The following is an 18,407-nucleotide window of genomic DNA, read 5'->3' as shown; positions in this document are numbered from 1 at the left end:
TTGGAGAATTTTAGGAAACAAATAGGTCTTGAGTTTAGCACACTGATTCACAAGAGTTTAATGTTTAATATTGTTGTTCGCATTCGTTGCCTATAACTATAAATCTTCCCCCTTATCTATGTTAGTAGATGCTACTTCCAAGCCAAAACTGACCCTAGAGTGATGAATGGCTGGCCTAGGGGAGGAGAATATGGTAGTTGGCAGACTAGAATTTTGAACCAGATGTAACTAATAATGGACAGAATTAGAAACATAAGACCTCCCACCAATCACTACAATATTCCCTTAGAAGAATTATAAATACCTCCAAACTTTTTCTGCATTTATCAGTTTCATTAGGCTCATTGATAGTGAGCCAGATGGCCCTGGCTATGAATCCTGCCTCCCATTTTTTTCCCCCCTTTGGTGGTAATAGGGATAGAACCCAGAACCTTGTGCACGCTGGACAAGTACTCTCCCACTGAGCCACATCCCAATCCTCAAGGAAAAAAGTTGTGTGTGTGTGTGTGTTTGTGTGTGTGTGTGTGTGTGTGTGTGTGTGTGTGTTGCTGGAGATTAAACTATGAGCCTCACACATGCTAAGCAAGCACTCAAACACCAAACTATACTCCCAGCTGTGGCTCTCATTTATTTACCTCGGGCAAGTTATTTCTACTCTCTAAGCCTCACTTTCCTCATCTGTAAGACAGGGATAATAATAGTACCTATTTCCCAGGATGACTGTAACCATTAATGACAGATTGTAGGCAAAGAGTTTAGTGCAATGTCTACAGAGTCTATAGCTGTAAAAGTAGTTTGTTTACCATTATTATTCTATCAATGAATGTAGGATCTGAAGGAGACCATGGAGATAATCATCTTCAACTATTATGTTTCATAGATTAAAAAAATGTGGAGATCAAAATGATATAATTGTCCTTGGTAATGTACCTAACTGCAGGCAGCTGGAACTCAAACTTATAGCTTATTCCTGAGCTCTCCTCATACTCATCCTGAGCTGTCAATACTTTATAAATCTGACCAGTAACGAGAGAGAGAGAAGTCAAACCAAAAAAAACTCATGCATGCCTAGTTGGCTGTCAGAACTGATTTTCATTCTGTCCTGCCCTCTAACTCAAGGTCATCACTAACATTTGTGGGCCATATACTAAGTCTAAATAAATATATGAAGATGTCAATTAAGCTATCTCCAAAACTCCTACCTTGACAGATATTCCTTCATCACAGCTGGCAGGTCAGCCTGAGTTGGGAATTATTGAACTTCTTGGATTTTATGGTAGGGCAGGGGCACCTAGCTTTGGACCACTCCTTGCCCTCTTTCCTCACCACTGTGGAGCTCAAGTGCAGGCCTGTGTGAACCTTCTGCCATAGCCTGCATATTCAAGTCTTTACCCCACTATTCTCCCCCACCCCAAGTTGCTACCTCTTGGCTACTGGGCCCAGGGGTGAGCACTCCTGTAGTCCATTCAAGGAAGAGGCCCTGGACATTGAGTCAAAGTCATTTGAGCAGAGAGTGGAGGATCAGAGGAGCAAAGAGTGGTCTAGAGGGGTGAGAACATTTGTTCCTTTGGCCTGATTAACTCCTCACCTCCTGGATCAGATGGCAGCTGGAAGAAGCCCAGGTCAAGGCTCTCTTAGAGCATGGAGTCCAGGAAAAGGACCCCTCTTGTTACTAAGGGGTGTCAGTGCTCCAATCATATCACTGAATTTTAGGCAAAAGTGGCACTTAACCCTTTCAACAACTGGTTTCCTGCACACCATCAACTGAAAGAGTTCTAAGGTGTATCAGATGCCTCAAAGATCTATGTCCTTTCAGTTCTGCTGAATGAAATATTTCCCCCAGTATTCGTTGTTCAGTTATATAGAAAATGATTCACCCAACGTTAGGGCAATCAGCCTGTCACGATCACCTTCCAAGGTCATGCAACCTGGCTCCCATTCAAGAGCGTGGACAATCAGTTGCTTTTACGCTCAGTGTTTGCTATTCCAGTATAGCTACTCCTGGAACATGGGAGAAATATAGCTGGGCAGCCAGGAGGACTCACTTCTCCAGCAATGATGTCTGCAGCTGATTTCATGAGGCTTTAAGAAAGGACCGCCCGTTTCCCGTTCCTATCTGGTAGGTTTGCCCAGCAAACCTTCACTGAAGTGTCCAGTTCTAATGCTTTGTTCTAAAGAATGAATTGACATCCAGTACTACACTTTTCAAAAGCAGAACATCTGTTTTCACAGCTTCATTGTGCACGTAAAATTGCCCCTGGGCAAACCTAGCAGAGGAAGAAAAGGCCAAAGGAGAGCCTTTGGGAGACAGTTAGGACAGTGACTGGTTGCTGGAATATAGCTCTTTACTGAGTAGCATGGCATGTTCATCTTTTGACAAACTTCAACATCCTGGGTACCAATGACCTCTTTGACTTTTTTTCCACCTGAAAATCCTAGATGAGAGCTCATACTTCTCAGTAAAATAGGGGAGGGACCACTTCCCCATCCTCCTGTCAGTCATCACAAGATACCTTCCTGGGGGTTGTTCTGGGTTGGTCCTTCCTCAGCCACTGTTGTTGCAACCCTGTACTTTTCTGACTGTCTGTCAGGAAGGAGACAGGAAATTCTAGTCACCCTCACAGCAGCTGCGCCATTCCCCCTATCCTCTTCCAATGACGTTGGTTGGCTTTGGCGACAGGAGGTCAGGAACTGAGCCATAGTGAAGGTCAGAAAGACAGGTCACTGTTTATGCCGTTGTTGGGCTAGGGATCCTGCTGAGGGCTGTTTGCTTTCTTCCTTTCTATACTGTTTCTCTTTCCGTTCCTCTTTTTATGCTGCACAACCAAAGCATCCTGTTTTCAAAACATGAGACTGTTTTGCCACTGAGGAACTTTTGCTCTGAGGCATTTTGCTGAAGTGTAAGACAATTCTAATTCAGGAGGTGATGAACATTGAAACACAAAATTTAATGAACACATCTAAGAAGGCAATCTGTTTAAGCAGAACAGCTCTAACCCATCTAACTGAACTTGAGCGGCAGGCAGAAGATTCACTAGACATCCCCTCCATCATGAAAAACAGTGTCACTGCCTTGTAAACTCCTGCTGACCATATTCCATCTTCTTGTTTTTTTTTTTTTTTTGAGAAGATGACCTATATGCAATATTAATGCACCTGGCTACAACTTTCTTGAAACTTTTGAAGTTCCATTTGACCTGTGACTAGTATTAAGCGATCAAGAAAACTTGGGTGAAGGAGAAGACTATGGTCTTGTAAGTCACATAATTAGTTCCTTATCTAATTCCCTAGGTTCTGAAGTACACTTGGGAAAGGCAATTGTAATCTCTGAGTCACTCACTCTTCTTCAGACTCTAAAAGGGTTAAAGAAAACAAATAAACAAGCAAAAGGACAACCCTACCCAGATGAGACAAATATGCAAGACTGTTTGCCTCTCCCACTATAAACAGTTGACTCTCCACCATATGCATGTCGACCAGCACGTATGTCATCTGCACATGCCCCTTCTGTAATGCCTCTGGCTTTCCTATCTGCACCCTAAAGTTCAGACATCACAAACAAAACTCAGTGCTCACTTAGCTGAATCAAAAGCAGGGACAGAGATCCTTAGGGGAATCAGAAGTAGGGGCACAGATTCTTTTTTGCAAAAAATGTAGTGGGTGCTATTAATAAGTGATCATCTATTGAATATTTTCTAGTGGTCAGGTTTCTTATGACATATTTTATTTCAATCTACACAGCAACCTTCATGAGGGAGGTACACCACTTTTATTCCCGTTTTATAGATGAGAAAATCGAGTCTTAGAGCAGTTAAGTAATTCAGTCTCAGTCAAACTGATTACTAAATGGAACTGACAGGATTAGAACCACAATTTTTCAATTCCAAAGCCTGTACTTTTTATAGTCTCCTTCTCTAAAATGCATTCACATTTCCAGTTCTGTAACTCAGATTTGCTGTGGTTCCTTTGTTCAGAGAAAGGAAATGACAAATGTCCAGATAAGCTACAGCTACTTGGTAATATTGTGATAGTGAGGATGATATTTTTAAATGGCAATTTGGATGAAGACCTCAAATAATTCTGACAAAATTTAAAGTTGAATGTGGAATATTATTTTTTATCATAGACAATTCAGTCCCCCCCCCCAGTATAAATCAAGGGATTTTTTGGTGGCCACAAAAACATTCTCATTGTTTTGTTATCATATGTGTTGTGGTTTACATTATACTTGAGCTTTACCCCATATAACTAACGGAATAATTCAGACTAAGAATAGCTAAATGAAAAGAGACTTTTTAGCTAAATAAAAAGAGATATTTTATCAAAAATTGAAATCGACTTCACCTTTTGGGTTGACTTTGTTTATCTGCTGGATAATTGTTTTGCTCTACAAACTTGCTTTAGAACTTGAAAATTGGTGAAGGACATGGGTCTACTTGAGCTGTGTCATTATTGAGCTTTAGCCCTTTATTTGGGGTTAGCTCTATTCAACTTTCATTGTTTCCTGCACAGGATACCATAAAGGAGGACTAGAAACCTGGGGGGTTGGAATTCTCACCAGGACCTACACAGCCCCTGGTTTTAAGCCTTATAAAATAATATGCTGAAGATGAAATTATTTTAATTAATTTGAAAGACAGACAATGTCTAATGTCAGCATTCCAGGTACTATTGTTAAAATGCTATGATGCATCAACACTCAAGTTGAACAATAATGACACTCTGTAGTTTCTCTGTGAGCATTCTTTTTCTCCTTCTGGAATTAGTCACCTGCTTTATCTTGGTGACTCCAGAAGTTCACCATGCCCTCTAAGATGAAACATGCTGGAAAAAATCATCCCCAAATATTGGATCTACATCTTGTATAAGTTTCAAGTGTCACGAAATACAGAGACAAGCGTATTTGCTAATGCTTTTAAATAGTCTAAGCATGTATGAAAGTCCTTCTATGTAGAATCCCATGTAGTGTGATTTGGAGAAGTTACATAGGTTAGCTCCCTCCTGGGGAAGCAGTTGGTTAGGTTTTATACCAGCCGGAAAGTCCCAGAACTTAGCACTCAACTGAGAGTTTCGAAGTCAGTGAATGATATTTAAACCTCAAGGGTGCCCTTTTGTTTTTTCCCCCTGCCAAATTGAACTCTGAATTACAATTTCAGAAAGAGACTTATTTTGCCCTTTTATCAACCAATAAACAAATAACGAGTTCCAGAGTAAGAAAAGCTGCCCCTCACCTCACACCTCCTCTCCTTTTCTCCTTCAGGACCTCCTAAGGCTGCACTGCTTCCTCTGCTCAGATGTTTTGAGCAGGAGCCAGCCAGCCTCAATCCAAAGATGATTCTTTAACCCCCGGGGAAAAAGGGAGGAGGGACACACATTCACCAGGGCACCTCAGGCTGGCAGGTGTGGAACAGAACCTCTTCCCAATCTCAGAAATGTAAGACAATAACAGAATGCCTCGGGCTAGAATGATTGGGAACTCTAAACAGTGCTCTTGTGAGGGAATAGGGACAAGGCCTTCTATTAAAGTGTAATATATCACACATACATACATATATATATATATATATGTATATATATCACATATATGTGTGTGTGTATGTGTGTGTGTGTGTGTGTGTGTATGTGTGTGTGTGTGTGTGTGTGTGTGTGTGTGTGTGTATGTATGAGCGAGACAGCGCCAGCATTCTCCAAGAGGGTAAAAATACAAACAACAAGCAACAACTCTCACTATATAACCTACATAAATTAGCACCCTAAGTCCAGGTGTTAATTAAACAAATGATATAATGATAGAAAATTAAAGCTTTTCAAAACTACGTTTTGTCTGGAGTTGGTAAATAAATCCATTTTTTGGCAGTATGGGTAGACCTTAATTTCAAAGGATTCCACTTTGAAGATCAGCAAACTTTTAAAAAAACTCTGTCTTCGACAACAAGGTATATTGTTACTTTTTTATCTTAGGTCATGTCAGCATCACAAAAGAAACATTAGATTGTCTCCCACTGTCTTTCTTAGAAGGAATTTACCAAATTTAAGGGCAAATCATTGTGTCCCATCCATGTAAGGAGGTTGAATTAATTTACTAATTAATTAATTTCATATATATATATATATATATATATATATATATATATATATATATATTTGTTTTTTCACCTTACTGCAGTGCAGCCCTGTGGACTCTGACTCAGATTTTAGTTTTCTGATGATGGTAAAATTTTTAAAAAGGAAGCATTGTCATTTGTATACTAGCTTGGAAGACATATCCTTTGCCTTTAACATATTCTGAACTGCATCAGTTAGAGAAGCTTGGTTTCTGGTAACAAAGCTACACTTTTGCTATATAGCACGGAGACATAAAGTGTAGCCCTTCGGAACAGTCTCCTGAGAGCTCAGCAGTCTTAACAGTCGCTTGTGCGGTCTGCTACATGCTGCTGCAGACCCAGGCTCAGGGAGCCAGAGCTCCGGAGGGAGCAGGTCATACTTTAACGTAGAAGAAGACGGTGGTGGTCGCTTACCTTGTTAGAAGCCATCTCACTGACAGAGCGGTAGGTCTGTATGGTCTGTAGCTGGTCTAAGCACCAGTCTAGTTCCTCCAGCGTTTCCATTGCTAATTTTTGATAAGATTCTTCTGCAAACAAACACACAGACATGTAGTTAGGCTGGAGCGGCTGCAGGCTGTCCATAGCAGAGTCAACGCTGCCACTGCTGATCGCCGTGCTGCTGAAGGTGCCCCCTTGCTCCTTCATTATTTGCTTGCGGACTCCTTCCTTCCAGCTCTCTCCACCAGGAGAACAAATCACCGTGGTGCTCTGCCCCAGACGGCTGGTGCCAAGTTCTCAACTCCTGCCTCCCCCCCCCCCAGCCCCCGCCTGGATGAGGTGTCAGTGATCTACCAAGAAACTTCCTCTGAGGAAGAAGGCGGGGGAACAGTCTCTTACACGCTCATCTGCATACATGTGCCCTAAAACTAAAGGCAGACGAAGGGAAGACTTTTCTCAGGCTCTCTCTGCCTTAGTCATTCCCGGGGCTCTTTAGGGTATGTGAGGTCATTTCTGAGTGTTTGCAGTCACAGAGGAGAAATGAGGAAAGCTTTTCCTCATTTTGCTTTTCTTCTAAATGGAACCGACATTGGAAAGCTGGGGGAGAACCCTTTGACCACTACGTTCTGCTACATCGTCATTCATTCTGGGAATGTGTTGGTGTTGGAATAACTGTGGATTCAGCAAACACTGACCTGCACAGATAAAGGGGCGTTCGCTGCTCCTGAATCTCACCTTTAACTAAAGGCAAAGTGAGGTCTCCCTGATAAGACTCCAGTCTAGGAGAAACAGTCTGGAGTTTTTACGTGAACACGTTTATTGGCCTGGGAGCCCTGCAGCTCTTGTTATACTAAACAAAGTAAAACTTCCCTCCTGCAAGTGCCAGGGTCACAGGGAAATTCTGAACCGGACTTTCAGGTGGAGCCAGATGTGAACGCTGTAGATTTTCATTTTAATTAAAGCTGGGGGCTCTGATTTGTGGGCTCTGATTTGAAGCGAGAATTTCTGGGAATATTTCTAAGTGTTTCATACAAAAAAATACTGTTTTCAAGATCACTTTTGCTGGACAATTAAAACTTTTTTACTAATTCACCGCATGTCATTCCATATCCAAAGATTTGTGGGTCTGAACAAATACTTCAGGTTATTGACTTAAGAAACCTATGTGAATAAACACTAAATTAATTTTATAATCCTAGATGAATTAATGAAGCTACAGGCAGTTATAAAAAGCAGTCGGACTTTCCCACTTCTTGAACATTTTTGAGGGAAGTGACATCCATTCGTCCTGCTGAGCTTTCTGGAATGCACACAATAGGCACTAATAAAATAAGAAATTTATTTTGGAGTCCTAATATAACATTCATGTCCGATTTAGAGCACATTTCTTATACAATTATACAGAAATCCTAGTGAGACCACATAGCTTTTTATTTTTATCTGAATAATTTTGTGTGTGTGGCACTCCAGTACTTGAGACAGAAAGGGAGTAAACAGAAGTGTAATTCCAAGTGAATGGAATCAATTGGCCACAGATGCACATTTCAAAGAATCCTTTCTTTGTTTATTCCCCTTATACTGGTACACTTCAGGATAAAGAGGGGTTAAAATTCAATATCCTGTATGTCATACTTGAAAAGCCACAAAACCACCAGACGTAACTTCCTCCATTTTTTTCACACTCCTCAAAAATGTGTAGACAAGAATTGAGGTGTTTTTAATAAAATGCTTTTAATGGCTTTCTTCTTCTCTTTTGCAATACTGCCTCATCATGAAGATTTTCCTCACTCTATAATGTGTCCCCAAACACCCCCTTGCCTCCTGGGTTTACTTCCAGACGAGCACTTCTTCCAACGAACCTTACCCAAAGGTAAAGAGCCTTCCCGACCCCATTCCCTCTAACAAAATAAAAAGTGCAACCATCTCCCAATGCCTTGGGCTTTACTGTCTTGTATGCAAAACAACTGTAAGATGATATAGCATGGTTCTCCTTCATGAAGAGGAAAAAGGAAAAATCATTCTACTCTAACCACATAGAAAACATAGTAAGTATACCAGCAGAAGCTCTGAAAACAGAGGAGCACTCTTCAAAGACATAATGATTAGGTATACCAGCATACCAGCAGCTCATTTGTGGCCATGACAGCATAAGCGCATAAGTACTGTGCTTCCAGACTTGGTCCAAAATGAGGTGTGGGACTGGCTGATAGATGCCAAAGAATTTTGCACCATGGCCCTCTATTCTTCAGGTCAACCACAATATTTTTTTTCAGCAAAAAATTATTATATTTTGAAGTTATGTAGTTAGACTTGTCACTTTCCAAAGTCTTCATCCACAGTCAAGACTGCCTTATCATTTATCATAGCTGCTAACTAAGGTAGGAGGCACAGGCATAAGATTGGGCTGTGGCTGTGGCTCAGTGGTAGAGCACTCATCTGGCATGTGTGAAGCACTGGGTTCGATCCTCAGCATCAGAAAAAAATAAAATAAAGGTATTGTGTCCACCTACAACTAAAAAAATACATATTTTTTAAAAATGGACTATATATGAGGTAGGAGGCCTGAAATGCCTTCTTGGACACAACCAAAGAAAGTGACCATTGCAGCTTAGGGCTGGCCTCCATGCTGCAACTTTGCAACTCTGGCACCACACCAGTGTTTGGTCCCCTAGACACCCAGGAAATACTTGGAGAAATGGAAACCAAAGTGCCTGCCCAAGCTGCCTGCCAAGCCTTGGGTATCTGGAGGCAGAACAGCACTTCGGCAATTACTACATAAAAAGCACCAGCTTTGAAGTAACAATCAGAAATATTGACTTTCTCTTCTACCAGTTATTGTATGATACTACATCTCAACTTCCTACATCTATAACATACGAAAAAAGAATATTTATCCTATGAAGTTATAAAGGGATTAAATGAGATAAAATATATAAAGTGCCTAGTAGAGTAGCCAGTTCTTAGTAGGTGATCGATACATACAAGTAATTATTAATGATACTCAAAGAAACTCAAAGGCCTAGCACTGAGAGTAAAGAAGAACAGGAAGAGGAATTGGAAGGAAGAGCTGCATATTCAACAAGGGATATTACAGTAAGAATTGCAGCATCATTTGCAGGACTCAATGTGCAATTGAAAGTGCAGGGACCCTTGTTCCTAAAGCAGGAAAAAGTGCTGTTAGAGGTACTAGTGATGATGTTTCTTCCTTTCTTCTGTCATGTTGGGGTTCTCTCTACCCCCAAATTTCCAATTTTAAAATACTTTTACACTGGCTGAAAAGTTGCAAAGATAATGTAGAAGGTTTTCCACTTACTCTACATCCTGGTTTATCCATTGTTGACATCTCACATCTTATGGTATGCTTGTCACAATTAATGAATGGCTTCATGAGTTTTACTTAATGTCATATTCTTTCAGGCATTGGCATATTGTGAGGTGAGTACAGACACTCCCAGGAGACCAAAGGCTTTGCCTGTTACAACTTAGGGCATACATACATACAGCTTACCAACTACCGGGTACCTGTCTTGCCAGTTGCCAGACTGCTATGCCCCAGCGAGAGGTGGGCCCTCCACAGCAGAAAAATCCTTAAGGTATTATGTGTATCCTTATGAGTACCCCCAAATTCTTTTCTGGGATGTGCTAGTTACCTGAATCAGAGGTAAGCAAAAGGCTTATTCCCACCAAGACATGGTCTCTGTCTACCGCATTACAGCCTTACCAGCCCAGGGCAGGAACAACTACAGCCATACCCACACTTTATACTTTGCAAGGCACATGTGACCAAATCAGATCCTCCCTGTACTTGCACCCAGAGACCTGGTGGGGATGGAGAGAAGCAGTGATCATGCATGGGGGCAGGAGGAAGGAGGCTGGAAGAGTCTTGGGGTGCCAGGGATCAAAGGAAGAGGATGGTAGAAACCTAAGACTGGGGATGTAGCTTAGTGGTAGAGCACTTGCTTAGCATTAACAAGGCCCTAGGTTTGACCCTTAACACTGAAAACAATACAAAACAAAATAATAACTAGGTGAACCAGCCCAGGGAAGACAGGAAGGTGGCAGGATGTTGGACAGTGTGTGAGTCAAGTGTGTGCCATTGGCACACACTCCATTATCTCATCTGATTTCACTTACCAAACACAAGTACAAAAATAAATTAGGAGTTTCAAGATGGCAAACATGGAGTCCTTCTGAGCGTGGGGTCCTGTGCAACCACACAGGTTGTATGCCCATGGGGCTGGCTCTGTGCTTATCTTACTTAAGATGGTCCAAGAAAAAACAAGCTTAACTCTGTAGAAGTAAGTCTCAAAAGAGTAGCAGTAGCTAATGTAACCATGTATGGTCATTAAATCAACTCTGGTTTCAAATATTTTCAGAGGGAAGGAGCAAGGATAACAACTACCTTCCTTTCCTCCTTTTTTTTTTTTCTCTTTCTTTCACTCCAACAAGAGTGGCAAAGGAAGAATTTCTTCCTTTTGCAGGCCTGGTAGATATTATATTTGATCCTGAGAAACAGGAAAAGAAAATGGATGAATAATTATATTTACTATAAATCTGGTAATAATACTTGGCATTCAAATAGTTCTTTTCTTTAAGAAGCTCCAGACACACTATTCATTAATCCTTGCAACACCTCTGTGCGTTGGACATGGAAGAGGTGTGATTATCTCTGATTTAACTTTAAGGCACAAGCTAAGAGGTCAGAGGTTAAATTGTTAAGAGAAAATAGTCCCTCTAGATTTCCAGCCAGACTGTATCTTGGTCTGTGAAATCGAGGTTTCACTTCAGCACTGAAAAGCACAGGTATTATTGAAAATGCTGCATTTAAAGTTGCATGTCATCTTTTGAGTCTTTTCTAGCTAAAGTTGCATAATTGCTTTCCTAAATGTTGTCAGCTCTTGAGTCTCCTCTTCCCTTTTCTGATCCACTTTATGCTGCCCTCAGGAAAGGGAGGCTGTGCAATATTTACTTGGAAGACCAGGTATAGTTCTCATCTTGCGTCTTGCTTCAGTGGGCAGCCTCAGGAAAATTACCTAAGTAATCTATTTACTTCTAAACTGAGGTTGGAAAACTATTCTGGTCTCATGATGAAAGCAGAGTCATAGGAGAATAGATATAAAAACATGATAATTTTAAAATTATTGTATACCTCTTGCAAATATCTCATTTATTATTACAGATGGGATATAAGTACACTGTAAAAATTTTAAAAAATTACAAAGAAGACAACTTTGACATGATAAAAATCTCACATTTTTTTTTAAATGAGAGATCACCACTGTTAATCCCTTGGTGTGTATCCATTCATGTATATATGCATGTATATGTGGGTGTGTATATACATATGACAAATAGAGCCACAACTATGCAGATGGTTGAGCAGAATAATCTTTTTTTCATTCAATGTCTTTACTTTTTTCTGTTTTAATAGTTTTTCAATTCAATTATTATTTGGTTCATAGTCCAGTTTCTCCAGTTATTTCTTGAGAATTCAGTACCAATGTGTGTGGGTGTTATAAGAATGGAGTTGGGAAGAAGGACATATCCAGAGAAGGGTGACATTAGGAAAGGTAATTGGAAACCTCTGCCTGGCCACGGATAGTTAGCTGTTCGTTGTTAGAAAACATGGGAAGAGATTTTTAGCACTTATGAAGTCAATGGCTGAGCTGGTAACAGACCTCAAGTGCCCTAGAAGCTGGTCTTCAATCTGTGCAGCCAAGTGTGATCTCATTATCCAACTGATCTCATGAAAAAGTAGGGACAGAGGCTCTCTAACATTTAACATTGAAACTCTTCATGTCATCACTTTCTTTTTTTAAATGTTTATTTGTTCTTCAGTGGATATCATCACTCTTAATACAGATAAGTATACTGAGGTCCAGAAAAGTCAGTGCCCAAATACACATGATTAGCAGGTAAAACCTTCACAGTATACCACAAATATAAATTTGCTACAAATTCCATCTATATGTATTTTTAATATAGCTCGGAGTAAATCAGAAACCTGTCATTTTCCTCCACATAGAAAAGAAATGCAAATCATCATTGTTTATCAGCTTCACATCATTGAACTTTCCTCTCATTACAGAGGGTGGTTTCTACTTACAAGGCTATATTAGTGGTTAAATCAATCAGAACTGCCACATGCATCTCCTAAGAATAAATGAATGCTGTCTTCTAAGTGTGGAACAAAAGAAACCAAATGTTAAAAAATACATGAAAAAAAGTACGGTTCAATTTTTTAAAGTTCCAAAGATGCAAAAACGGATCTACAATGTTAGAAGTCAACATAGTGGTTATCTTGGGGTAGGGGATTAGTGACCAAGATGGAATTGAGAGGCTTTCTACAGATCTGGCAATGATATATTTGTTGGTCTGAGTGTTGATAAAATAACTTTTCATTTTATGAAAATTTACTGACTTCTAAACTTACGATTTGGGAGCTTTTCTCTGTCTTTCAGTTTTTCTGAGCAAGTTTTCAGATGGAAAAAAAAAAGCAAGAGTAGGATTTGCAAAAACACATTTCCTTTCCTTTGGTTAAGCTGTAGCCATGGTTATTTGAAAGAAAATTTTAAGTCTCACAGAGCTGAGTTATAACAACAAAAAGATGTTGGTTTTGAGATGACATAGACTAGGTTGCTCCTACTAATCCAAAATTCAGTAGATTACTTTAGAGTCTTATAGCTGTTTATAAATCCTGACTGTGCCACTTGCTAGAAGTGTGATCTTAGACGAGTTAGGTAGCCTGTTGTATCTCCACCACTTCACCTGGGAAACAGGAAGAGGCCTAAACCAGCTGTGAGAATTGAATGAGTCATCATACACTAAGCATTTGGTGCAATGCCTGACACACGTCAGGAACTTTTTCCTCCCTTCTCACCCCTTCGTCTCTGGTCCTGGGTCACTTTCTTGAGGGTAGATGGATGTATGTGATACTAAATCAGGTGGAGTTTAGCTTTGACCTGAGAGAAGAGAGCCAGTGTAAGGTTGGCCAGGGAATCCTAAAATGTCCCTCCCACTGCATAACTTCATAACCTCCTTTAGTTAGAAGTTCTTGGTTTACACCAAACTCTGACACACCTGAGCAGTGGTTCATTAAACATGGAGAATTGTACAAAAAGCTGTTCACTTATTCATTTGTTCCACAAAATACATAGGGCATCTCTTATGTGTCAAGCCTGTCGCTGGGTGGGCTGCTGGGTCACAACATGGGATAAAAGATGCCTCAGGAATGGTAGTGTCCACTGTACTGAGTTATTATACTGGAAACACCTTTACCGTTCTCCAAATTATCAGTCTAAGAAGATAGGTTCCTTCTTTATTCTTCAGATCCTCGCCAGTGAGAAGTGTGTGTTTGTTCGATTCTTCACATTTGGTATATGACTAGCTTCTAGCCCTGTAGATGTCCTTAGTCTATTCCTCCATAAACTCGGGGTGCTTTGGAATTAGCATGCTTACTTCATTTTCCCCATAATACAAAAAATTAAATCCTTTTTTATATGTAAAAAAAAGTAAAATAGTTTCATACCTATGAAGATCAGTCTCTCATCCAAAGGGGTTAGGTTGAGATTATTGGCCCATGTATTTAATGGTCTTAGTATGGTTTTTCCCTTATTGTTACCAATATATTTCTTCATCATAAATTTTGATGTTCAAAATTGATGAGAATGTAGTAAATGCAATACACTTGTGTGAGAGCTCAACATTTCAAACTTAAGTGAAACATTCTTATAACAAATCACAGTAACTGAAATATAAACTGCACAATGCAATTCTTCCAAAGGCAAAGTTTGGAAGCCCTATGTGGCCTTTCTTTAGACAGGATTTTGTTAATGTGTTTTTATGAATATGGAACTTTGCAACTGTATGTGACAGGGATTTCACTCTGGGTGGATTCACTGAAGAAGAGGTCCACAGCCCTCAAGGGAAATCACAGGGAAAAGTAGGTCATTTTGATGCTGTTCTCTTTAGCAAACTCCTCTAAGACAGCAAGCTTAAAAATCTCCAATCACAACCAGCTTTTGTATATATAACTTGATAGTGTGCCAGACACTTTCACTTGCATATCTCATTTTTCCTTGAAAAAGAAACCCCTGGAGATAGAAATTATTATTATGATGACATGCATTTTCCATTATGCACATGAGAAAAGTGGGGCTTGGACATGTTTAACCACTTGCTCAAACTTATTAGAGGAGAGAAATAAAAGGGGGTTAGGGGAGAAGAAGGAAGAAGGAAGGGAGAGGGAAGGAAAGAAGGAGAGAGATAATTGAAATAAAATTGTATGATCTAAATTCTGTGATTTTTTTTTTTTTTTTTGCTAAGCCATGGGGCCTATTACAAATAGGCCAAGGTTCTTTATGTCACTGAGGTGGTCTTAGACAAAGCAAAATGATATCTTTGATGTGGCTGCCTCATGATGCACTCTCTTTTGCTCCTCCTCCCATTCTTTTAGTGTCTACCTTAACAGAACCTGCTCTCCAAAAAGACCGACTTTGGCATTGACTTACTTATGAGACTCTGTGCTCATCCAGTTAAAACAGAACCACCAATGTGAAAGGGACTTTCACCACCAATGCTCAAGGAACTTAATAATCTACCTGGACTAGTATTAATGACCAATGGCACATGGAAGTGATCAGAAATGGAGGAAAGTTGCTGTCCAATCACTTTTATAACAAATTAGGCATATATAGGGAAGATTTATGAAGATTATAGAGTAGGGGTTAAAAGCTTGGTCTCTAGAGTTAGATTGCTTAGGTTCATATTCTAGTACTGTCACTTGCTGTTACTTATTGAACCTTAACCTTGGGAAAGTTACTTATGCTATTTAGCCCATTTAATGAGAATAATAATAATAGTATCTATTTACATGTGACAGCATTAAAAAGTGAGGCCTTCAGTAGATCATGAGGGTAGATTCCTCATGAATGGGAAAAACAACCTTATTCAAGGACTGAGGGACCTTGCCAGGCCTTTTGTCTATTCCTCTGTATGAGGATGCATCCTTTGTCTCCTCCAGAGGTTGAAGCAGCAAGGTGCCATCAGGAAGCTAAGAGAGCAACTCTCCTCAGACACAGAACCTGCTGGCACCTTGATATTATATACTTCCAGTCTCCAGAACTCTGAGAAATAAACTTCTGTTCTTTATAAATTACCCAGGCTCAGATATTTTGTTCTAGCAACAGGAACGAATTAAAATCGACTGCTTTTTAAATTCCAGTAGCCTGTACAGAAGATGGAGATGCGTAGAAACAGGTAGTAGCAGTGGAGATGGCCGTGCATGCCCTTGAGACATTTGTGACTCACAACCATTGACTTCAAGGGTGGTGGTGCTTGACTACTGACCAAAATTCACAGTGGCTGCAGCTATTCAGGTCTAGAAATGAGATTTCTATCAGTGCATTTTGAGTTCACTCAGCTCAAACTAGCCCAACTCATAAGAATTCAAAGAAATCAGAGGCCAATGCATTTACATTGAGAAAGAACAATCATCTACAAAGAGCTTTCCATGTCTCCTGGTTATCTCATGCTTTTCTACATGGGAGACCAAATTATAATCATAAGGATACTTGGTAGGTGTAAAATCCGAGAGGAGTCAGTTGGATGGTTTAGAGGGCTCCTTTCTCAAGCCCGATAGACTCAGCTCTGTGACTGCAGCATGAGAGCTGTTTCTGTTCAATCATTTCCATCTGCCCAAAGTGCTTCTCCTGGGCTTTTTTTTTTTTTTTTTAACCTGGCTAACTCTTACTTACCTTTTAAGACTCAGCCTAGAGTATCTTTTCTATACCATTTCCTAAATGTTCTGAGGTTGAATTAAACTCCCTTCCTCTAAGCTCTCACAATATCACCTGAAATCTGCTATTTTCTTTCTGGTTTTGGTGGGTGCACTGGAGTTTGAACTCAGGGGCACCCAATGACTGAGCCACATCTCCAGCCCTATTTTGTATTTTATATAGAGACAGGGTCTCACTGAGTTGCTTAGCACCTCACTTTTGCTGAGGATGGCTTTGAACTGTGATTCTCCTGCCTCAGCCTCCTCAGCTGCTGGGATTACAGGCATGTGCCACGACGCCTGGCTGGAATCTGTTATTTTCGACTGATCATATTTTGTAACTGTTTCTGTTTATCTCCCCTATTATCTGCTAACCTTCCCAAGATCAGGCTTGTCCTTCATGCTGCTCCTACCTAGTTGTGGCTCAAAAATATTGCTTGTCCTATTGACTTGCCTAACATATTAAAAGATGGGATTCCCATTCCCAAAAGGAAAGGAAACTACTACTGAATGGGATTAAAGACATGCTATCATAATTCTTGTTTCTTATCCTTTTTGCCAGTACCCAAACAAAACACCTTCTTTTTTGCTGATTTATTCAATGCTACCACAATTAACGAGCTCTATATTTCTCTGCAATCTTGACTGGATTTCTAGGGTGAATAGTTTTTAAATGGGGAAAATTTTGCCTCTATGGGACTGTTGCATAATCATTTGCAGATTTTGTCATTTAACTTTCCCTAAATAGCCCAATTCAGGAAATTTTGTGCAGGTTTCTCTGCGCCACATGTTACTAGAATTCCAAGTGGATTTTTCAGTTGTCATAAGAAAGAAGATAAAAGCAAAGTTCACAGGCAGCAGAGCTAGAACTTCAGAACATGGGGAAAGGGAAATCAGGAGAGATTTGGAGGCTGATGAAGAATGAGTGGAATTTCAAGAGATGGAAAACTTGAAGTAAGAAAAATGAAGTTAGAAATATGTCATACCATTCAGTCCTGTTTGAGGAGGACAGATATGCCAGTCCTATTTGGTTAGAATATTTGGTTTGAGTAGAGTGGGATTAACTAGTAAAAGTAACGTGGTCACAGCCAGGACTTGAAGAACTTTTTATGCTAAACTAGGGAATCTGACTTGACTTGGCAGGCACTGGGGAGTCATCTAAAACTGCTCAACAGGAGAATGACATGCACAGAGTGCTTTATAAATCTCTTAATACCATTTTATATTTATCTAATGTTTTGCAGATATAGATCATTTTCGTATGTGTCATTTCTTTTAATCCTCATCATAGCCTGTGAGAACACTATTATTGTCTCTATGTTATAAAGGAAAAAAAAGAAACTCAGAGAGTTTAAGCATCTCATGCCAACTCCTATAACCAGTAAATGCAGAATAAAGAGCCTTTAATCCAGTTTTGCTGATTCTAGATTCAGTGCCCTTCCTATATGCAACATAGCCTATAAGAAGATGAATTATTAATTTGATGGCAGTAAGCTACAAGAGTCTAAAATGTGGTAGAGAATAAGCATGTGGTAAATTATTAATATCAAACAGTAGTATTTGTGGGAAAAGTTAGGAGTTTAAGAACAATGAAGTTTCAAATTAAGGTTCTATCAGAGGGAATGCAAAGGTTTATTTATATCTCAATTTTAACTTTATTTTAGAAGGAAAATTGTCAAAGGTATCTCAAAAAGGTGAGAAGTAGAAGCAAACATGTTTGCTGTTAGGTGTAAATGTGGAGGGTAGGGAGGAAGAGAGGAGAAGCTCTCCAATTTCCTGAAGCATTAGCTGCTTAATCTCTTTCATCTGCCTATAGGAAAGCACTATCTACCCAGTACTATCTTAGGTGATATCTCAGATCACATGGGGCTTGGGGTGGGTCACCCTCTGAGAAAAGCATTGCATTTGATAGTGCAAGTGTTACAAAGAGCAGAAAGCCTGTTGCTTGCAGTCTTTTCCAATTAACAAAGAAATTTCATTTTTTTTCTACAAGCAAAGCCATTAAATGTATTTCTGTTTTTACAAATGAGTCATTGAGTGCTCATCAAGGTGAAGGGACTTACTTTAGAAACTGGAATTCCCACATTGTC

The 18,407-nt window shown here is 39.8% G+C and overlaps 1 protein-coding gene across 6 annotated transcripts in view; it reads right to left on the bottom strand.

Annotated features, from left to right (window-relative positions):
* Positions 1-18,407, bottom strand: part of Pde4b (phosphodiesterase 4B) — a 513,928-nt gene that overhangs the window by 34,721 nt on the left and 460,800 nt on the right. For 5 of the 6 annotated variants that reach the window (XM_021731099.3, XM_021731098.3, XM_040288798.2 and 2 more), the window contains one exon: positions 6,519-6,631. In XM_021731099.3, the coding sequence (XP_021586774.2) occupies positions 6,519-6,631 (113 nt within the window). Of the gene's footprint in view, positions 1-5,231; positions 5,252-6,518; positions 6,632-18,407 lie in introns of those variants that run through there. The other variant, XM_078026452.1, reaches the window with a different exon arrangement.

The sequence above is a fragment of the Ictidomys tridecemlineatus genome, chromosome 11 (genome assembly GCF_052094955.1).
Source record: "Ictidomys tridecemlineatus isolate mIctTri1 chromosome 11, mIctTri1.hap1, whole genome shotgun sequence".
NCBI classification, from domain to species: Eukaryota; Metazoa; Chordata; class Mammalia; order Rodentia; family Sciuridae; genus Ictidomys; species Ictidomys tridecemlineatus.
Note: the sequence above shows the minus strand (reverse complement) of the source record. Positions and strands in the feature narration are given on the sequence as shown.